The sequence below is a fragment of the Chelonia mydas genome, chromosome 4 (assembly GCF_015237465.2).
Source record: "Chelonia mydas isolate rCheMyd1 chromosome 4, rCheMyd1.pri.v2, whole genome shotgun sequence".
Taxonomy (NCBI): domain Eukaryota; kingdom Metazoa; phylum Chordata; order Testudines; family Cheloniidae; genus Chelonia; species Chelonia mydas.
Genome location: NC_057852.1, coordinates 107,730,298 through 107,753,973, shown reverse-complemented (window position 1 = coordinate 107,753,973; position 23,676 = coordinate 107,730,298). Strand labels below are relative to the sequence as shown.

The window sequence follows — 23,676 nt, the reverse complement described above, 5'->3', positions numbered from 1 at the left end:
AAGAGTGAGAGAAAGGAGCGTTATCATCCCATGTTACAGATGGGGAATGAAGGCATACAGCTATTAAGTCATTTTTTCCAAAGTTATACACCGAAAGTCTGAGGTAGAACAAGGACTTGAACCCAGATGTCCTGAATTCCAGGTGGTGTTTTGGTGCTAGTTTTCTAATACCATGTCGTATTGGCAACACCATTGAATTATGGTTACTGATTCTGCACGTGTATCACATAGTAATATTTGTAGAAGATTACGGTTAAGGCTCTCTCTCCTTGCTGTTTGCTTTTAATGGTTAATGGAAATTTATTCAGAATTTTCAGGAAAATGTTTCATTTATAAACACCCACATAAGAGACCCATGGCTGACTGCAACTCCCAGGTAAATTCAGTAATTTATTTGGATGAGGTTTCAATTATGAGTGATTCTGGGTTTGAGAAACATGCAAAGAAATGAACCTTGTAGGTTTATTTACTTGTTAAAAGTAAATGCACATTTAGACTTGAGAGGATCCAGTGCTATGTGCGTGTAATTCTTTCATCCAGCATTAATTTGCAAGTTGTTTCAAAATTAAAGTTTCCTTCTATATTTTTAGGAAGGCTTTTTCTTCTTTTCTTTTTCACTTTTTGTTCATTTTCTTTAATGGAATATTTCTGGGACAAAGAATAAACAGGATTAAGTGAAATAAGATTTAAGGCTGACCACATCCTGGATCATTTTCATATTACTTAACGTTCAATTTCCACTGGACTACTGAAACTTAAGTCTATACTTATGTCAGATTTCCAGCTTTTCCATCTGTAAATGTTCATAATTCACCAAAAGGAGTATTAGTCCATTTCAATATTCTATGCAGTGATGTTTTGAAATTCTTTTCAAGTATTAGGCATAATCTGTTACAACATTCTTACAAAACATTGGTGAGTGAGAGTGGGCATAAAGAGAACCATATTAGGCCCTGATTAGAGGTTGCAAATTCCTGATTGCTGTAGCTACTCACCACTGTTTTTCAAACCCAGAGCCCCAGTTTTTGGGTGAATGATTGTCATTTAACTAATGTGAGTGACACTTCACAAACATTTATGGTTCATCATGCAGAGCACCTACAATTACATTTACAATGGTGTTAGTTAACTCAAAGTAATTGTCAAATCAACTCAAATAGCAAAGAACAAAGCACTACAATCTAGACAGGGCCTGAAAGGGTCTCAAAACACAAAAACTTTAGGGTAAAAAAAAGTATGGTATATTTTTAAGTATGATTAATATCTCTATTTTTAAAGTGTGTATCTGCATTTGTAAATAAATATTAATGATTTACAGAATCAATAAACTGTGTCTATAACAAAGTGATGTTCCAAGAGTCTGTGTGATTAAATTGGAGACAAGAACAGCTCAGAATTCAGTAAGTCTGACCCAGTGCTATACTAGACAGCTAGAGTAACCTTTTACATTTTGGGGAGAGTGTTTGAGGTTGAGACGGGGTGGACTAGGCCCAGAGGCCTCAGGTTCCTTCAACACCCATCCCAGGAAAGGAGCAGTAGAGAGGTCCTCCAAGTGGGCTAGAGTGGCTGCAGGGGAGGCAGCCAATAAGAGAGGCTGCAGGGAGCAGCCAATCAGGACTCAGCAGGCCCCTATAAAAGGAGGTGCAGGGCCAGCATGAGTTCAGTCTGCTGGTAGGTACTGGGGGAGCAAGAGATAGGTACTGGGGGAGCAAGAGATGCTCCTTGGCTGGCTGCAGGGGCTGAAAGGGATGGACAGATCAGTTGCTGGAAGGGACTGGGGAAGCCCAAGAATAGCTCCTGGCTGGCTGTCTGGACTAGTTATTGGCAGGGACCGGGGGAGCGAGGAAGGAGCTTCTGGCTTGTTGCTGGGACTCAACTAAAATGGGCTATGGGAAGTGGGCCAGGGAAATGTAGAGTAGCCGTTAGTAAAGGGACATAGTGCAAGGCTGCTATACTTAAAGGGTCCCTAGGTTGGGATGCGGCGCAGTGTGTGGGACCAGTTCCCCCCCCACCAGCCACTGGGAGGAAGTGGCTATGCCCCTAAGAAAGAGAATTAGAACTTTGGCACCCCAGAGAAGGGGGCTGCACTGAGACTGACTCAGTGGGGAGCTGTGGTCAGCGAACTGCGGGCTCAGCAAGAAGGCTGGTGTCACTGAGGACTCTAGGAGAGGTAATGAATCCTTAGGTAAGATGCCCTCAGGCTGCTGCTCAAGTCTCGAGTAGGAGCCTTGCAACCTACCCAGACCAAGCCAGGGTACCGTGACAGGCACTGTTGGACTAGTTAAAAACTGAACCCAGGGAGGGCTGCAGAGGAGGACACACCAACCAAGGGTACCAGGATAGGCCCTTTCGAACTGGGTAAAGACTGAGCCCAGGGAGGGCTGCAGGACATTGGGGACATTTTGGATTATGTACCCCGGAAGAAGTTTGTTTAATTTGACATATGGATTGTCCATAACTCAGATGGAGGACTGAGTCACCGAAGGCCCGCCTGAGGAGTGCAGCAGCCGACAGGGGGCAATTAGTGCAGGAATTTGAGGAAAAAACTGCAGCATGCACACACTTGATGACCAGGGGCGCCCGTGAGAGGTGAGTGCACCCCATTACAGAGGTTGTCAGAATTCTCCAATTCACTAAAATATCTGATGGCCTCTGAAAGGAAAGCTAAACCAAATTCTTGTGTAATCCCGCAGGTTCCAGTGTTAGGTTCTGAGCTGTGAAATGCTAATAAAGAGACATGATCAGATAACAAATGGTGTATACATTGATCCAGTGAACACTAGATACTTTGTAACGAAGGCTAAGACTTTGTCATGCATATTTTTAATAAAAGTCATGGACAGGTCATGAGCTTCCGTGAATTTTTTCTTTATTGCCCATGACCTGTCCATCAGTGACTTTTACTAAAAATACGCATGACAAAATGGGGAGCTGCAGGCTCCCCACGCCACCCGGGGTGGCAGGCTCTGAGTTGGAGGGTCCCCCCACCACCGCTGCGGCTGGGACTGCGGGGCGGCCCCGCTGCGGCTGGGCACTCAGGCTCCTGCAGTTCCCAGACACCAAGGGTGGTGGGGCCCTACAACTCCCAGGCGCCGGAGGCTCAAGTCACGGATTCTGTGACTTCCGTGACAAAGTCGTAGCTCTATTGCAGTGGAGAGGCAAATTTTCGAAATCTTATTTTCATTGAAGATCTTGATTTAAGTTATTTTAAAATAGTTTCACAAAAGATAGAGAAGTACAAATTACCTGATTAAACATATACAGGACTCGAGTAACATCATTTGCATATTGGCACCGAGAATAGTCCTCTTCTGCCCAGAATCCTCCTCTGTCACATCTGCGCCAAGCTCTTCTCTCATCCTGAGAGTTGCCAGGATATATCCCACTGCCAGCAGAGTAACGAGTACACAGTAGGTATGCAGTAATGCCTGCCAATGTTCTAGGCCACCTACAGAGTTGAAGGCAAAAGATTAAACAAATTTACATGACAAGTGTAAAAAACTGAGTAAATAAAAAGAATTAAACACTATGGCACCAAATAAAAGACACTTCAGAACAAAATATCTGCCAACTATTTAAAAGGCCACATTGGCGAGCCTTCAGTATTTTCAGGCAATTTGTATCTGGATTTATTAACAAAAATGAGTTCTAATGTCAGTATTCTATTGTTTCTATTCTTTCATCAGTCTGCACACTGGAGAGAAAGAAAAGTTATATAAAAACTCATTAGAAAAGATTGCAATTTTGTTCCAAATGGGAATTTACTCAATTTTTGTGGCAAGATTTCCAGATTAAGTGTTCTATAATTGGATGTTACATTCACTATGAGATGCTCTGCAGCTTTTCTACTTGCTCTGCTCACATGTGTCAGTGTAACTTTCAGATTTACTCCATCTGTCTGCAGATTCTCAGCTGCAGATATCAACAGAAGACAGTTCAAAGTGAGCAGAAAGCAACTGGACCAGCATCATATCTACAACACAATTTTGATATTCTCTTATCACACCAATTTCTGCTGTCATAGTGAATAGAAATTAATTTTCATGTGAGGACAACCTCTCATCTACATTGACAAGGAAAAGGAAGAAAAAAGGTTTCCTTGGAAGGAAACTGATGTTCTACACCCATATTTGGTTTGTGACCATGCACCCCCCAAACAAAATTCTGTATCTCTAACCTTTACTTTCTTTTTTAAAGCATAAAACCAATCAGATAATACAGAAAAAATGAAATGGCAACATTTTATTGAGCTGATTATTCACTCAGCATGTCAAAAAAGGAGTCCAAATGATGTATTAAAACACACAGTTAAGCTGTCAGGCTAATTAACATATTTCCATCAATACTAACAATGGAAGATTTAAAAACCATGAAAAATATCTGGCATGTCAAATACTTCAAGGCCATCAACCCAACTCATAAACTTAATTAAAATGTGGTCCCCTTCTTGAGAATGAGCAATTTAAGTTTCTCTTGCCACCTACACTTTTCTACCTACTAAGGCCTGGTCTACACTATGAGTTTGTCGGATTTAGCAGCATTAAATCCGAATTAACCCTGCACCCATCCACACAACGAAGCCATTTTTTTGACATAAAGGGCTCTTAAAACCGATTTCTGTACTCCTCCCCAATGAGGGGATTAGCGCTGAAATCGACATCGCCGTTTCGAATTAGGGTTAGTGTGGATGCAATTCGAAGGTATTGGCCTCCGGGAGCTATCCCACAGTGCACTATTGTGACCGCTCTGAACAGCACTCTGAACTCAGATGCACTGGCCAGGTGTACAGGAAAAGCCCCGGGAACTTTTGAATCTCATTTCCTGTTTGGCCAGGCGAGCTCATCAGCACAGGTGACCATGCAGTCCCAGAATCGAAAAAGAGCTCCAGCATGGACCGAACGGGAGGTACTGGATCTGATAGCACGGATTCCTCTCCCCATACAGCGATCAGAACTACGTTCCAAAAGACGAAATGCCAAAACATTTCAAAAAATCTCAGAGGCCATGAGGGACAGAGGCTACATCAGGGACGCAACACAGTGCCGTGTGAAACTTAAGGAGCTCAGACAAGCGTACCAGAAAACCAAAGAATGAAACGGACGCTCTGGGACAGAGCCCCAGACATGGCGCTTCTGCGCTGAGCTGCATGCAATTCTAGGGGGGGGGCCACCACCACTACCCCACCCCTGTCCGTGGACTCAGAGGATGGGATACTCTCCGCCATGGCTGAAGATTTTGCACATGGGGAAGTTGAGGAGGACGACGAGCTTGGGGAGAGCACACAGCACACCGTTTTCCCCAACAGTCAGGATCTTTTTATCACCCTTACTGAAATACCCTCCCAACCCAATTAAGCCGGAGAAGGGACCTCTGGTGAGTGTACCCTTTTATATATAATACATGTTATAAAAGCAAGCGTTTTTTAATGATTAAGTAGCCCTGAGGACTTGGGATGCATTCGTGGCCAGTACTGCTATTGGAAAAGTCTGTTAACGTGTCTGGGGATGGAGCGGAAATCTTCCAGGGACATCTCCATGAAGCTCTCTTGGAGGTACTCTAAAAGCCTTTACAGAAGGTTTCTGGGGAGAGCAGCCTTATTCCGTCCTCCATGGTAGGACACTTTACCACGCCATGCTAATAGCAAGTAATCTGGTATCATTGCATGACAAAGACTGGCAGCAGATGGTCCCGGTGTTTGTTGGCATTCAAGCAACATCTGTTCTTTATCTCTCCGTGTTATCCTTAGGAGAGTGATATTGTTCATGGTAACCTGGTTGAAATAGGGGAATTTCATTAAGGGGACATTCAGAGGTGCCCGTTCCTACTGGGCTGTTTGCCTGTGGCTGAAAAGAAATCCTCCCCACAGTTAGCCACGCGGTGGGGGAGGGAGGGCCACTGGCGCTGAGCTGCTCGCGTTTGGCTAGCAGGGATCTTCCCTGATACCAGCCACGCGGTGGGGGGAGGGCAAAAGTGATCATCCCAGAGAACTGGATGGGGGGAGGGGGTTAGTTTGGTTTCTGCTGCTGCACGTTAACAGGAAAACTGCAGCAGTAAATGGGCTTTGCTTGGTATGGGAAAGGAGGGGGCTGCTGTTATGAAGGTTGCAGAAGCTGAAAGACTATGGCTTACCATGGCCCCCTGCAAGCCGAATTCTGTTGCCCTGCCCTGCGTGTGTGATCTCTAACACCAAAGCCACAGGCACTCAATATAAGATGCAAAATGCGACCTTGTACCAAAATCTCATGTGCTATGTAATGTGAATAGTGTTGTTCACCGTGAAAGAGTACAGCCATTGTTCTGTAAAATGTATCTTTTTAAATACTTCATTCCCTTTTTTTCCTCCAGCAGCTGCAAATGTTTCAAGCCTCCTTCCTCCATCCCAGAGGCTATCTCAGATAAGGCGGCGAAAAAAAACACACGTGCAATGACATGTTCTCTGACCTCATGCAGTCGTCCAGCACTGACAGAGCTGTGTGGAGGGACACAATAGCAGAGTACAGGACGGTGGCCGATGAACGTGAGGAGAGGTGGCAGCAGGAAGATCAGAGGAGGCATGAGGAAATGCTGGGGATATTGCGGGATCAAATGGACATGCTCCGGCATCTGGAGGAGGTTCATGAACGGCAGCAGGATCACAGACTGCCGCTGCAGCCCCTGCTTAACCGCCCTCCCTCCTCTCCAAGTTCCACAGCCTCCCCACCCAGACGCCCAAGAATATGGGGTGGGAGACTCTGGGCACCCAACCACTCCACCCCAGTGGACAGCCCAAGCAACAGAAGGCTGTCATTCAACAAGTTTTAAAGTGGCCTTTTGCTTCCCTCCTACCCTCCTCCCGCACCCCACCTGGGCTACCTTGTGAGCTATCTCCCTATTTTTATAATCAATTAATAAAGAATACGTTTTTTAAACGATAGTGACTTTATTTCCTTTGCAAGCAAGCTGTGATTGAAGGTGGGAGGGTGGGTGGCTTACAGGGAATTAGAGTCAACCAACGGGGCGGGTTTTCATCAAGGAGAAACAAAACAGAAGTGTCACACAGTACCCTGGCCAGTCATGAAACTGGTTTTCAAAGCTTCTCTGATGCGCACCGCTTCCTGCTGTGCTCTTCTAACCGCCCTAGTGTCTGGCTGTGCGTATTCAGTGGCCAGGCAATTGCATCAACCTCCCACCCCGCCATAAACATCTCCTCCTTACTCTCACAAAGATTGTGGAGCACACAACAAGCAGCAATAACAATGGGAATGTTGGTTTCGCTGAGGTCTGACATCACAAACCTTTCCCGGCCATCCCATGTTGATGTTGGCGAAACGTCCCTTGTGATCCACCAGTGCTTGCAGAACCATTGAAAAGTACCCCTTGCGGTTTATGTACTGGCTGTCCTGGTGCTCCGGTCCCAAGATAGGGATATGCGTTCCGTCTATAGCCTCACCACAGCTAGGGAATCCCATTGCAGCAAAGCCATCTAGTATGACCTGCACATTTCCCAGAGTCACTACCTTTGATAGCAGCAGCTCAGGGATTGTGCTAGCTACTTGCATCACAGCAACCCCCACAGTAGATTTGCCCACTCCAAATTGATTCCCGACTGACCGGTAGCTGTCTGGCGTTGCAAGCTTCCACAGGGCTATTGTCGCTTGCTTGTGAACTGTGAGGGCTGCTCTCACCTTTGTATTCTTGCACTTCAGGGCAGGGGAAAGCAAGTCACAAAGTTCCATGAAAGTGCCCTTACGCATACAAAAGTTTTGGAGCCACTGGGAATTCATCCCAGACCTGCAACACTATGCAGTCCCACCAGTCTGTGCTTGTTTCCCGGGCCCAGAATCAGCGTTCAATGGCATGAGCCTGCCCCATTAACACCATGATCTCCAAATTGCGGGGGAAAGCGGTTTTAGAGAAAAGTGTGTTCAGGGCCTCATCACCGCGCTGCCGTTGCCTCCTCGCCTGGTTTTTCAGGTGCTGGTTCTGCATACACTGCACGATAATGCGCAAGGTGTTTACAATGGTCATAACTGCTGGGCTGAGCTGAACGGGCTCCATGCTTGCTGTGCTATGGCATCTGCTCCTGCTCGGGCAATCCAGGGAAAAGGGGGAGAAACGATTGTTTGCCATTGCTCTGGCGGAGGGAGGGGTGACTGACAACATGGCTTACGGGGTTGGCTTACAGGGAATTAAAATCAACAAAAGGGGTGGCTTTGCAAGAAACAAAATGGCCCCCTCAAGGATAGAACTCAAAACTGGGTTTAGCAGGCTGTTGATTTCACGGAGGGAGGGAGGAGAAAATGAATACAAAACAAATCTGGTCTATTTCTTGTTTTGATCCACTTCCTCTATCTTTATACGTCTTGCTGGCAGCAGACTGTGCAGTACGACCGCTAGCCATCGTCATCACCTGAGCGCTCGGCAGAAGACGGTGCAGTATGACTGCTGGCCATCGTCTTCTGCTGGCTGCAGATTAAAAGACAGTGCACTGCCGGTAGGACTGAATCGCCATGAGACGAAACTTAAAAGGGAAATGACCTGGCTGAGTCACTCCCATGTTTGCCCAGGCGCCCCTGACCTCATCGAGGTCGGTTAAAAGAGCACCCTGGACTACGCTGATGACGGCTACCAATCATACTGCACTGTCTGCTGCCAAAAGGCAATAAACTGTTGCTGTGCAGCAATGCAGTACTGCGTCTGCCAGCACCCAGGAGACGTACAGTGACAGTGAGCTGAGCGGGCTCCATGCTTGCCGTGGTATGGCGTCTGCACAGGTAAGAAAAGAGGTGCAAAACGATTGTCTGCCCTTGCTTTCACAGAGGGAGGGAGGGAAGGCGGGCCTGATAATATGTACCCAGAACCACCCGTGACAATGTTTTAGCCCCATCAGGCACTGGGATTTCTGCCCAGAATTCAAATGGGTGGCGGAGACTGCAGGAACTCCGGAAGTCGACCGTTGCCTCGGTACTGTGGACACACTCCACCGACTACATACACTTAGAACATTTGTGTGGACACACACACAATCGACTGTATAAAAACGCTTTCTACAAAACCAACTTCTATAAATTCGACCTAATTTCGTAGCGTAGACAAGGCCTAAGCAATTAGGAATTAGCAGATTGATAAACAGGGAACATTTTCGTTTTCAAACAGTTTGAAAGCCAGCCATTTTCCCCTAAAGCAGGTAAAAAAAATTTAGACCTGAACTTAATAGTTCAGTAAATGATTACATATTTAATTACAACTATGTCTAGTTTAAAATCATCTCAAAATATGTCTAAATTTCAAAGGTACATTTCTGTGTCTGAAGAAGGGATAGAATGAACACACTAGAGGAGGTTCCACAAAAAGAAGAGGAGGTGGAATTTGAGGATCATTACAGCTGTAGTTTTCATTTTCACTGATAACACAGAGTAACATTAGCTTCTGTTGCACATTGAAGGTCTTCTGTATCATCAAATTCCTACTTCTCTTCAAAGGTCACCTTCCAGGCTCTTCAGTGGTGGGTAAGAAGATTTAAGAGCTGAAAAAAAAGTGTCTACCCTCACACATTTTGAAGAAGATATAGCAGGTTTAGGTGGAAACCTCTGACTGGAGCAATCCATAAATGGATGGGGATTTGATAGTTGGTATCTCAGGGCCACATTGGCTATAGTATCATAAAAGAATCCCAAAGCGAGCAAGTCGTCCAAAGGGGAAGACTGTATCAATTGTCAGAGTACATCAAAATAGGAGAGGGAGCTCTTCAATTTCAGTGGCAGTCAGAGGTCTCAACATTATGTGGTAATGAAGTGTTGTGTCATTTTATGGTGACATGATGCAGTGTGGGAAAGAGAACAAGACGATATTTGTATATTGGGGTCATTGCTACAGTAGCCGAGAGCCAACAGGGAGAAGAAAAGAAATTTATCTTAAAGAAATTCATGCCCCTAACAGCAGGCCTGTAACCAGCCACATAAATGTGTGCATCCATCAACATTCACGCAGTGTGTGGAGCTGTTTAGAGTTGTTTATCATTCCCACCTCCATTTCTATAAATGCCACCATTTAGACTTAATCAGGATGGAAAACATGTATTGATGTCAAAACAAATCACTTTAATGGTTCTCCAAGCGCAGGGTGAACTTCCCTACGGGGCAAGGAGGAACATTCAAGGGGGCGGGGAGGAAGTACCAAACTTCCAGTCCCGCTTGCCCCCCACCTAGCTCCGTCTCCAACCCCACTTTAGCCTCATTCCTTCTTTGTCTCCAGCCCAGCTCCACTCTGTCCCCTGCTCCAGCCCCAGCCCAGCTCTGCCCTCATTCCCTCTCCACTCACAGACCAGCTCTACCTCTAGCCCGAGCTCTGACCCCATCCCCAGGTTCCGCCCCCAGCTCTGCCTTCAGCCCAAGCTCTGCTGCTAAGGAAGCCTTAGCTATGCAGTAATGGAGTGGGGATGGGGGTATGGACAGATTCTGCTACTGGTTAGACTGCAAAAAGTTGGAGCAACACTGCTTTAAAGAGATTGAGTAATGGGTAAATGATCTTTCCCAGCACAGTTTTAAAATCCTGGATGTACTTGCCCACATTCGGGAAAATGTTATGACATTCCAAAAAAGATATTTTATGCAAGAAGTGCATATTATTTCTCCTTTCCTTCTGTAGATGAGTGGAAGCCAACAAGGAGACAAACATCTTTCTTTAGACAGGGCAGATTCCTATCTGGGACATCTGTACTTCTTCCATCAGGTGGACCTAATGGGCAAGGAGGCTAGGAACTCCAGGAGTTCCTTAGCCAAGCACTAAGATCCTCCTTATGCTCTCTATTTCAGAATCTACTGTCTAGTAAATCTGTATCAAACTAGGTAAGGAGAAGGGGGAACTCCTCTAAAACCTTTTAGCAGAGCAAACCTTTACTTGGAGTGTAACCCCAGAATTTGACAGTATTGCAGTCCAGCCATTTGTGTGCGTCCAGCCATTGCTATCTGAAAATCAAATACCACATAACTAGGAATAATCTTAGGTCCTGAAAGGCAAGGTTAAACAGCTGCATGTTTTCAGTTCTGCTAAACAGAATGGGAGGATGGGACATAGTTAAAGGACCATAAGAATGGAAGGAATGTTTGGATAGTCAACCTTCGTTAAGTGCCCCTAACATATACGTTTTATTGTTATGAATAGAAATGCTTGAATGATAAGAGATAATGAGTAGAGTGCTGAAATTAGGAGAATTGGTGACCCACCAGAGGTTACTATGGTGACCCATTAGAAGTCACTATGAGTTGTGTGTTCTGTTAGCTATAAAAGATTAGGCAAAAGGATACGCTTTGGAGCTGTCTGAGGAAGCTTTTCTTTGGGCAAGGATCTGGCACCTAAACTCCCCAGCAGCTGAACGGAAGGAGGGCTCACGGAAGGGTGGTTGCTGATTCCTCGAAGCCATCTCAGACTTTGGGTAAATATAAATGTCTGGAATGCTCTGAACCTACTGTGAAAGCATATATGTATGTGTGTGCTTGAGACTTAATAAAAAAGTAGTTTTAAATAAAAGCACTGGTTTGTACTTCCATTTATCAGATGGAAGAGCTGTGTCCCCATTAATTTATTCCTGACATCGGCTTGAGAGAAACAGTTAAATTACCACTGCTTTGGGTTCTGAGAACCTTGGGTAACAGAAAAGTGGTCCAGTTGTGTGTGTGTGAACTGGAAGCCTCACAAGAGGGAGAATAGGATCTCCCAGCCGTCTTAGATCTACACTTGCAGTTTGAGTTATATGAGAGCCAACAGACTGAGCTTGATTCTCTCGCTGATGAAACCAAGGCAGAACATGCAGGACCTCTGATCTGAACCTCTTTTGTGGAAAATGTGCTACTAGTCATGGAGGACTCGCCTGCAGCAAAGCCAGCAAGGCCATTAAGTGGAAACGACGGTTTTAGTGCACCTTTAATTTTCTAGTGACCCTTAAGGCGTATCTTTCTCTACTTATCCAATAGCTAATAAGCATATTTGAACAACCACACTGTTTGTTTTTAAAAAGATTCCAAAAAAATCATTTATTGCTAAAAAGAGATGACCGTGTAAAGGTCAAAATTATGATTTTAAAAAAAATGAACTGTCACGAAATAGAATTTAAAATAGGAAAAGCAGATTCTGTTTTATGAGCTTGTGTCTTCTTTCCCCCAAAATGAAATTAAAATATTTACAAATGTAAACTACAATCCTCACACAGAACCCAATGTAAACAACTCAAAATTTGTTTAATAATAATAAATTCTGATTTAATGATCTAACATTTAGGTACTTTTTAAAAAAGTTATATTTAGGTTACCATCTTATAAATCCAGTGGGTCAGTCATTCTTCAGATTTATTATCTTTGGCAGGTAATAATTTTCAAACCAAGTTATCTTTTATATTCAAGATATATGAATGCTGTCAGCTTAAAACTATTTTAAACATAAACAGCTGAAGGATTTATTGAAACAAAAAAGCTAGTATATATTTTGATATACATATGATTTACATTTAATAGTCATGAGTAATAACTTAATTCAAGGTTTCAGAGTAGCAGCTGTGTTAGTCTGTATCCGCAAAAAAACTTCAAAAACAGACTCCAACGAGAGACTGCTGAATTGGAATTAATTTGAAAACTGGATACAATTAACTTAGGCTTGAATAAAGACTGGGAGTGGATGGGTCATTACACAAAGTAAAACTATTTCCCCATGTTTATTACCCCCCCACACACACTGCTCCTCAGATGTTCTTGTCAACTGCTGGAAATGGCCTACCTTGATTATCACTACAAAAGGTTTCCCCTGCTCTCCTGTTCGTAATAGCTCACCTTACCTGATCACTCTCGTTACAGTGTGTACGGTAACACCCATTGTTTCATGTTCTCTATGTATATAACTCTCCCCACCGTATTTTCCACCGAATGCATCCGATGAAGTGAGCTGCAGCTCACGAAAGTTTATGCTCAAATAAATTTGTTAGTCTCTAAGGTGCCACAAGTACTCCTTAATTTAATTCAAGGTTATTTGAATAAGACATATTAAACAACACCTACTCATGTAAAAGTTGTATTTATGAAAACAATGTTGAACTGGTCTTTATAAATTCACACATCAACCAAACTACCACTAAATGAACCAAATATAAATATTTCTCTACCCTATCCCGCATATGCTATTTTTTGACTGGGCAAGAGCTGCATTTCAGGTCTACTACTTCAGTGTTGAAACAAATTCTAAGCAGAAACAACCAGCCACTTCCAACAGTACCCTATCCATCTAAACTAAAAACTATAAAAGTAAATTCACCTAGGAACATTTACAGCCATCTGCTCACAATAATTTCCTCTTTGAGTCAAAGCCTGATTTCCATATAGTCTCAAAGGTAAAAAATTCCTCTTTATTATTACTGTTTCAGTACTACAAATGGAAGTCTGCTATAGTAAGCCCAGCTATAGTGAACCCCCTGAGAGAAAGAGAATTTTCTGAAACCTTATTTCCTTCCAGTGAATTCCAGAGGGGCAAAATCCTATTACAGTGAACAATCACCAAGCAGCACAGGTTAATTTAATGGAGTACACTTTAAAATAAGCCTTTACCATCTGTTTCTACCTCTAATGGCAAATCAGAAAAGAAAAATTCACAATTGTATCATAAAAAAAACATAAGTGATTTAAATGACTGTGTATGTTTTTTAATGAACACAGCTTGCATCTGTTCAATTTTCTTCACCTTTCAGACTCAAGACAGGAAGTAAACTCCTATTCCCCAATACAATACATTTCCCCTAACAAATAGCAATCACTCTAAGAGGAAGATTTTTACTGTGTTCCTTTATTTTCACATTACACCATTATAATTGAATTAATCAGTAATTCCATTATGGAGCTTGACCCTACAAAGTATCCTTTAGACCAATACTTATGTCTCAAACCGAATTTTAGCTCAGTGAAAGTACTTTTAGACATTAAAAAAATGCATTAGAAGTTTTGGTTTGAGAAATACAAATAATTCCCTTTCCCCTAGTCAAAACATAAGCTAGTTTAAAAAAAAAAATCTTAAAATTGTCTGGTATGTAGTCTTTTATATGTATCTCTACTTTCTCATTTTTTTTAATTGACAAATACAACAAAAGAGTTTCCTATATGCTTGCATGACTGTAGCTATTTTGGGAGTCAGTGTAAACCCTTAACTAGCAAACATTAACAATGAAATAAACAGGCTTATTGACTGAGTCTTGCAGGACTTCAGCACAGAACAGGGAGGCAAAGTAAGATTGAGTGACTCAACTGAAGGGAGTAGTGTGGAAGAAGAGGGGCCAAGGAATATTAAAGTAAAGTAACAGTCCCCTCCCTCAAATATAAAAGTTAAAAAAGCTCCCAGATCTTAAATTTCATTATGTATTTCATCAAGAAGGATGAAGACAAGGGAAAGAGGATGTCAGGCGAAAGTGAGCTAATGGCAGAGCAACATGCAACAAAAAGGGTGTGATGCACCCAAACAATCCTGCAAAAAATGTGAGAAAGGGGAAGTTACTTACTTGTAACTTTGAGATGTGTGATCCCTATCTGTATTCCAAAGAGAGTTATGAGCATGCACCTGGAGCTTTTCAAAGTAGTAGCGTCCCTCAGTCTGTGCATGCGCTCTTGCATTGCCTCATGGTTTCATCCCAGGCGATAAAGGATGGGGCAGATTGACATCATCTTCAGTTCCTTCTCCACCACAGATCTATCAGCAGAGGGGAAGGAGAGTGGGATTGGAATACAGATAGGGACCACACATCTTGAAGAACCTCCAGTTACAGGTAACCTCCCCTTTTCCTTTGAGTGATGGTCCCTCTTGTATTACACCAAGTGTGATTAACAAGCAGTATCCTAGTGGAGTGCAGCAGTAGTTGATGCTCACGCTCGCGTGGAATGGGACGATCTCAATAACTGATAGAGCGTAATGCACCCTAAAACCCGCTTTGAGATTCTCTGTGTGGAGATGGCCTGCCCTTTAATTCTCTCTGTTATGGCAAGAAATATTCTAGGAGACTTCCAGAAAGGCTTTGTCCTTTGTAGGTAAAAGCCCAGAGTCCTACGGACATCAAGGGTATGAAGCCACCATTCCTCATTTGAGGCATGTGGTTTGGGAAAGAAGGTTGGCAAATGTATGGGTTGGTTGAAGTGGAAGTGGGAAACCACTTTTGGCAGAAGTTTGGGTTGCAAGTGCAGCGAAACTTTGTCCTTATGAAACATGGTGAAAAGGGGGTTTGCTATCATGGTTCCTAGTTTGCCAATCCTTCTTGCAGAGGTGAAAGCAACCAGGAAAGCAACCTTCATGGGAAAAAAAGAGAGGGGGGCAGGAGGCCAGGGGTTCAAAGGGAGAGTTCATTAATGATGTAAGCACTAGGATGAGGTCCCACTGAGAAATGACAGGCTGAATGGGTCGGTATTTACGTACAAGGCCCTTTCAGAATCGGGTAGTCAAAAGGTGGGTAAAAACTGAATGTCCCTCCACCAGAGGATGGAAAATGCTAAAAGCCACTGCATGAACCCTGATGGAGCTGACAGCGAGTCCCAAGGCCTTCAGATACAGGAAATAGTTTAAGAGCATCAGGATGCCAACAGCTTTGAGGGCAAGATTGTTCCGTGAAATGCACCCATTTAGCTTGGTAGGATCATCTCGTGGAGTCCTTCCTGCTACTGAAGAGGACATCTTGTACTACCGATGAACATTCTCGTGCTAGCACAAGTGTCCATCCAAAAACCAAGCTGTCAGATAAAGTGTCCATGGAGCTGTGTGTCTGAGTCTACCATTGTGTTGTGTGAGCAGTTCCGGAAATGTCGGGAGTGGAAGTGGAGGATGTTTCGACATGCAGAGGAAACCAGAACTGGTGAGGCCAGAATGGAGTGGAGTGATCAGGATAACCACTACCCTCTCCTAGAGTTTGTGAAGGACGCCTGGTAAAAGTGGTAGGGGAGGGAAGGCATAGTTGATCTGGTCCAACCAATCAACAAGGGTGTCGCTCTGCAAGTGGGCATCGAGTCCTCCCCTTGAGCAGTACTGAATGCACTTGGTGTTGGTGTGAGATGCAAAGAGATCCCTGACAGGAGCTTCCCACTGACCAAAAATGTCCACCATTACCATGCCGTACAATTCACATTCATGGTCAATTGCAAAGTTCCTGCGGAGATCAGCAGCAATCATGTTCTGGGTCCCTGGTAGGTAGGCCAGCCACCAACAAGAAGCTACTGTGGGCAATGCACCATTTCCAGAGGCACACTGCTTCCAAGCACAGCACAGGAACCTTGTGCCTTCTTGCTCAGTTACATAGTAAATCGTAGTTGTCAGACATGACGAGAACATGATGAGAATGGATGGATGGTAAAATATATGGCATGCCTTGCATACCGCCCAAAGTTCCAGGATCTTGATATGCATCCTGCCTTCTCCAGTGATCCAAGTTCTTTGTAGCATGTGTGATACAGCATGGCCAGAGGGCAGCAGGAGAGTGTTAGAAGGGACCCTTATTCCCTGTAGAGGGAAGAAAGTTTGCTATAGATTAATTAAAGCACCTGAAGCCAATTAGAGCACCTGATAAAACCCCCCTGCTTCAGTCAGACAGGAGAAGGAGCTGAAGAAGAGAGCAGTTTGGAGGGAAGCAGAGGAGAGTTTGGAGAAGTGCTGCGGTGGGCTAAGACCAAGACCCTAGGTAAAGGGACACCTGGTTTGTGCAGAGGGAGGGCAGGAAGCCCCACAAGCTGAAGGGCAGGAGAGAGAAGTAGCCCAGGGGAAGGAACCGCGAGTTCAAGCGGTTTACCACTATCCTTAGGGCCTCTGGGCTGGGACCCGGAGCAGAGGGCGGGCCTGAGTCCCTCCCTCCTCCATTCCCCTCCTCTAGGACACTAGTGGGGCAGTTAATACCGTAGTTCATGGGCGAGAAACGGTGCCCTGAACCCTCCCCAAGAAGAGAAAGCGCGAGACCCCTCAAAGTAGTGCCGGCAATTTGTCACACATGCAACCTCCCATGTGGGCTCCCCAGCTGTCGAGCAATGCATCTGTTATGATTGTCACACTCAGTGAGGACTGGAGGAAGGGCTGACTGCATCAAACTTGGAGAGGGACTGTCCACCATCAGAAGAAGGAGAGGACTTCTGGTGGGATGGTGAGAACGGTGTCCATGGGTTGGTGCATGGAGGAGTAGACTGTCCTGTACCTCCTCCAATGGGATCTGAAGAGCATTAGTTATTCTCCTGAGCAGCTCCTGAAATTGACGGTAGTCATCTGGGGGAGAGGAGGGCATCGATGACACAGCTGCATCTGGGGACAACAAGGGGACTCTCTCCAGATCCACTGGTACTGTAGGAGCTGGGCTGACTGGTGTATTGTCCAGCCCTGGTTCTGGACGTCTGCTCGATGAAGGACGGGGCAGTGAGACAGTGGATTCCTTCCAGGTTGAGTGAGATGGTTCTGAAGGCGAATATTAGGGCCACAACTCCAATCTGGCCAACGTGGTTGATCCTGCAGTTGTTGCGGCAACACTCCCATCCCGAGACACGGGGGGGAAGGAGAGTTGGCGGGAAACTGCTGAAACGGCATCACAAAGTCCTTAATCCTATAAAAATGACTATGAACACTAAAATTACTACAAAATCAGTAAAATCCTAACTAACTATGTATAAGAATAAAAATAGTTTTCCTAGAAAGTTTCGAAAGTGCGTCACCAACAATGAGAGAAAAGCAGAAACTCCGGCTCTGATCTTGCGGTGGTGAGAAGGAACTCAAGACGTGGTCAGTGTAACCCGCCCTTTAGCACCTTGGGCGAAACCATGAGGCAATGCAAGGGTGCATGCATGGAACATCAGACACTACTACTTTGAAAAGCTCCAGCTCTGGGTGCACGTGCATAAGCCTCAATGGAATATAATAGGGACCATCACTTGAAGGAGAACCTGAGAAGACCCTTTTTACAAGCTTACACAGGGGTAGTTGCAGCATCACCAGAGGGCAAGTGTATTAGAGTAAGCCTTTCAACTACAAAATAATTTAATTTTAAAAAGGGAAGGTTGAGATTTAAAATCAATCCAAAAGATAGAAAGTCACAGATACATTAGACATCATGGGTGAAATCTGGTTCCACTGAAGTCATGGCAAAACTCCCACTGTCTTCAACAGAATCCAAGATTTCATCCCAAAATGGATTAATGAGGCTAACTAAAAGTATTTCCTCATGCCTATGTATTGGCGGTTTGATTTCTATTAGCATTCACATCACACTCTCCATCAGTAGCCAGTCCCAAGCCGGGGAAGCTAATGATCCAACCAGCGGATCAAATTTGGTGATGAATCCTGGTGAAAAATGTAAGGTCTTTTAGATCAGAGGTTCTCTAACTGGGAGGTGTGCCCTCAGGGATGCTGAATATATTTGGGGGGGGGGGGGAACAAAAAAACCTTACTGTGCACATTTTACTCACAGCAACGAATAACCAGCAAAGCAGATTCCTCCAGGCATATCAGGTCCTCAGATGGTGCATTTGACTCTAGATGGCGCCAAGCATTTTGATGGATTTCTGTTAAGCTTGCATAGCATTATACAAAATCATTGCCATCTATACGTTAATCAGTTTGCTACAATGTGGTGTGCACATTTAATACAAGATAGAAGGGGATTGATAGCTGTCTCAAGCATCCAACCCAGGATGGAATTGCTCTCCTCCAAAAAGCACTATTACACTAGTAACAACAGAGTGATGCACGTAAGCAGTATCTCACTTAAAATTTACAGAACTGTATAACTGAATGGCACTGTTTGAGTCAATGCTTTACTGTTTTTAATATTTAAGGATTGCACTGGCAGAGTGCAATATTTATTTTCCTTTCATCTGTATACATACTTGTGTGGTGGGAGCATAAACTAACACAGACACAAAGAAGGGGGACATGATCAAATAAGTTTGAGAACCACAGTTTTTGATTGCCTATAAAGAAGTTAGATACCAGCTACAAAGAGCTCCAACTTAGGGATGGGGGGTGGAATGATAGGAGAGGGGTTTACAAAAGAAAAATACCAGGAAGTACCTTTTAAGCCAGCACAAGTAAATGAATCATAAGAAAAATGGCTATAAATGTAAGAAAACTAGCACCAATAGAAGACACACATGCTAACAACATTTTGTTTCTCACTGGGAACTACTGCAGTAAGGTGCAAAAGAGAAGTTAGAAAAAGAATTACCTTACATATAGGGAATCTAATTGTGATAGCTGGCACCTCCAGAAGTAATGGGTTAGAGTGACCAGCAGCAAAAAGATCATAAAAGGGAAAACAGGTGAAAAGATAAATAAAGAATAAAAACAAGATAGACTGCGATAACCAACACAATGGAAAACTAGAGCAGCCACGGGCAGTACAAACTATTATAAAAAGGAGATGGCACTCATTACAATTATTGTACTATTTAAAAGGACGAGATATTTCATAGTACTGTTGTAGTGATTTCATATATGGGAGACAATGAAAAACTGGGAAGTAGAATACTAATATTGAAGAAAAACCCTGTATTAGCCTGTGTTCCAACTTTAAGTTACAAGCCACTTCAAAAACTCTGTTCATTAGAACAGCTATATTTACATATTTAGAATATCATACTTTACTGTCAATTTCTTTTCTAAAGGATTCGTGCAATATGGGTTAAAAGGCATTTCTTTCAGCCATATTCTAATTTACTATAATTAGAAATGTGAGAACTCATTACATCTTATGCAAGAGTACACACCACTAAGGTGCCTTTCAGCATAACCTCCTAATTGAAAAGCAGAATCAAACAGACAACACTTCTTCATGAAACAAATTTGCTGTCACCAACCTGAAATCTCCTTTATTGTTGACAACCCTCTCTGGAAGGCAATACTGTGCAGAGCTCTCTAACACCACAATGTCTACAGTTCTTGTATTATTCCCACGTCTGGTTTGCACATGACAACCCCAGTTGCCGGTGGATCCAGCTTGAATATTTGAGATAGTCAAGATGCTATTAAGACAAAAAAAATTATTGAACTTCAGCAAAATGTATGAAAAGCATTTATTAAAGGATGAATAGTGCTCAGAAAGACCATAAAAGCAGCTCAGTAACATGTCTGTGAATGGCCTTACAAAAACTGGGAACCAACTATCCATGAGCCCAAGAACTAGTAATTAACTGTGGCAGAGATCTAGTAGGTCATGTAATCCATCACCCTACAAAAGCAGATCTGTTTGCTATAGTTACAGACAGGCAAAACTGATTTTTAAGTTAGTTGGAAGCCATAAAAAAATTCAAAATGAAAATTTTGGCTTGAGTCAATCTGCATAGAAAAATTGCAAAAACATTTTAGTGAGTTGAAAATATCTGTTTTGGGTCTAACAAATTGACTGAGGAGGTGGGGAGGTGGTAGTCTCACAAAAGACTGTTACTTACCTGTATAACTGTTGTTCCTCAAGATGGGGGTGCAGATGTGTTTTCCACTCAGATATGTGTTCACTCAGTGCACCAAAGCCAGAGAACTTTGCCTAATGTTACTTATGGGGTAGTGCTCACTATTTAAGAGCAGAGCTACCCTGCCCCCACACCCCCACCAGTTCCTTTGTACCGAATGTCAAGAATAGAGACTCTGATGCAGAAGATAGAAGGTGGGTCATGGAATACACATCTGCACTCACATCTTGAAGAAGAACAGTTACAATACAGTACGTAAGCATCTTTTCTTCAAGGGTTTGCAGAAGTATATTCCACACAGGTGACTCACAAGCAGCACTCCTAAGAGCTGGGAATCAAAGTCTACTTAAAAATGACTGCAGGACCGCCTTCTCAAACTTTGCATCTGACCTAGACACAGCAGAAATTGCATAGTGACTGGTAAAAAGTACGTAGAGAGACCAGGTAGCAGCCCTGCAAATGTCCAAAACTGAAATATCACTGAGGAATGCTATCAACGTTGCTCAGGCCCTAATCGAATGTGCCCACAATCTCTGTGGAGGCATGATCTGAGCTACTCCATATGCTGATGTAACACAGGAAGTTTACTAGGAGTCCCTCTGAGACCTTTTCCACTCTGCTTATCCAGAACACTTCATCCAGTTCTCTGGGATCCAAAAAATACAATTCAACTCCAGATTTTGTCACCCGGGTTCCTTTATTTGGCATACAGCAAAGCTATGCTTAGTTGATCAGACTCAAGTATATGGGGTGGGTTGTGGGCATACTAAACACCAAAAGTTACACAAAAAACCTCTTCCTTTATATACATCTACACATTATATTGCATCAGACATTTTGGGATTGGTTTGGTTACTCTGAAGGAACCAATTCCTGTGTAGCATGCCCTGTTCATACATTGTTCACGGTCAACCTACAATTTACCTCATCTCTACATTCCTAACTTATCTTGCCCATTGTTAATAAATGGTTCCATGGGTGTTCTCTCAGCCCTTAAATAGCCAGGGGAAGGGCTGGAGGCACAGAGCATGAGCACTGCTCTGAGGGATACTCCTAGGCAGAGTTCTCTGGCTTTGATGCCCTAGGTATGCGCATATCTGAGTGGAATATACATCAGCAACTCAAAGAAAAAAAATTAAGCCCAGTGGTTAGGGCACTCACCTGAGTTGTTGGAGACCCAGGTTCAATTCCCCCCATCCCATGAGCGTAGAAGGGATTTCAACTTGCATTTCCCTTACTACAGAAGAGAGTGCCATAGGCACTAGTATATGGGATATTCTGGTGTGGGTCTCAATCTCTCCTATTGAAGCTGTTCCAATTTGTATAATTAAATAGTCATTGGAGCAGAGACTTGAACTTCAGTGCCCTACTTCTTACAAGAGTGCCCTAACCACCAGGTTATATAGGATCATTCACATTCTCTCTGGCCCAATGATTATTCACTGTCATAATGACTATGAATTGCCATTATGTAATACTGTCTGACAGGGGTCATTTCTTCCAAACCCTCACTGTTGCAGTTTATATATTCACATCAATAAGAACTGAGAAGAGGCTATTTGCCACCAACCACTTCACTAAGCAATATGAACCGGGGAGAGGGGGTTTCGACTACCACTCTACGCAGATGTTTTTCACAAGGAATTTACCTTGCAATCAACGAGCAATTATGAATTATGTTCTTTTCAACAAAAATACCCTGAGATTCATCAGTTTCAACAATCTTCCCATCCTGATACCACAACACTTGCATGTCTTGATCAATATATGAAGCCATGCATTGGAAGGGCAGACTGTCTCCTTCAAAGACAACCTGACGATGAGATGGAGTCATGTAGAAAGATGGTAATTCAAGAGGAGGTTCTAGAATCCAAGAGACCAAAAAAAAAAAAAATATCAACAAAACTTCAAATTTAAAAATATAGTTAGATACTATGCTTTATAGATCCACTCTGAAAAAAAACCCTTAATTTTAATATTCATCAAAATAAGAAATTTTTTTTCTTTGGAATATAGTTTGATATAATCAGATCTCTGTCTTAGCTGGCTTTTTTAAAAAAAAGAGCTGGGAAGGATTTAAATAAACAGTATTTCATAACGACTCACATCTTCAATTGACCTCCAATGGGCTAATTGTATCTTTCAAAAACTGTATTCAGTCAGTTTAATGAATTACAGAAGCTGTTTGCCAACCTAGTTCCAGAAAAAAAAAGAAGCAATACAAATAAAACAAATCTGTGCATTTATATATTTCTTTTACAAATATTAAGCAACCTTCAAAATTTCAAGTGATATATGTTAATATGTTTAAGATTTACAGATAGGTAAATTTAGGCAATTTTCTCATGATCTCAGAGTGAACTACTCTTACAGCTACAAACAGAAACCCACACTCCCAGTCCCATGCTGCATGAACTTTACAATCACCTATTGATATGAAAGTAGTATACTTTGTTTATACTGAGAGCTTAATATTCTTGATAACTCCCAGTTTTGACAACAGAATGAGAAGTAATCCTCATAATAGGACATTTGTACACAGTTCTCAACGTATCATTCAGAGAAGTTAGTCCTGAATTAGGATAGTGAACTGTACAAAAGCAGGTGGGATTTACCACAATTTTAATACTTAAAGAGAGCATAAAGAACATGATTTATGTAGCCCTCTAAAGACTCACAGAACCACTGGACCTATCTAGGTTAGGAAAATAGGTAGTGTTGGAAAACATGCCACCTAAATGTGTCTTTTAAACTTGACTTTACAACTAGCGTAGACACAATCCAAAACCTTTAAAGTGTCTTAGCTGGTCAGCTTTGAGTGGGCCTACATAGCTATGTTAGGAGAATGCAAGGGTCTTTTCTGAGCCTGATGGGCAATACTTCTAGGGGTTTCAGTGACCCATCCACTTGATTCTTCTTGTTCTTCCTCTTTAAGGATCATCTTGGGGAAGACCTAGGAATGCTAACAAACTCCTCAGTATTCTTTGAAAAAAACTGCTAAAGAAAGTTTCTCCTGAGTTTCACTCTCTGTGCATCTAGCTTTGAACCAGACAACTGGCCCAGCAAAGCAACAGGTTCCTTCTGATTCTCTTCTCTTGGATTTTACCGTTTCATTTCAGGACACCTCAAATTTCTTATTTGGCTCTTTTATGGATTGACTGGTCTCCAAGAAAGATAAGGAGGGAGGGAGGTGAATAGGACAATCTCTTTCTCCTTTTAACTATTAGGGCTTTAGACTTGGAGGGTTTTA

The 23,676-nt window shown here is 43.1% G+C and overlaps 1 protein-coding gene across 8 annotated transcripts in view; it reads right to left on the bottom strand.

The window, feature by feature from the left end:
• The window catches only part of ADGRA3 (adhesion G protein-coupled receptor A3), a 131,966-nt gene that overhangs the window by 45,827 nt on the left and 62,463 nt on the right, over positions 1 to 23,676 (bottom strand). For 6 of the 8 annotated variants that reach the window (XM_007058106.4, XM_037897986.2, XM_037897987.2 and 3 more), the window contains 3 exons: positions 22,076 to 22,289; positions 19,818 to 19,982; positions 3,247 to 3,448 (listed from right to left, as the gene is read on the bottom strand). In XM_007058106.4, the coding sequence (XP_007058168.2) occupies positions 3,247 to 3,448; positions 19,818 to 19,982; positions 22,076 to 22,289 (581 nt within the window). Of the gene's footprint in view, positions 1 to 3,246; positions 3,449 to 19,817; positions 19,983 to 22,075; positions 22,290 to 22,532; positions 22,620 to 23,676 lie in introns of all 8 variants that reach the window. The other 2 variants (XM_037897988.2, XM_043544577.1) reach the window with 2 other exon arrangements.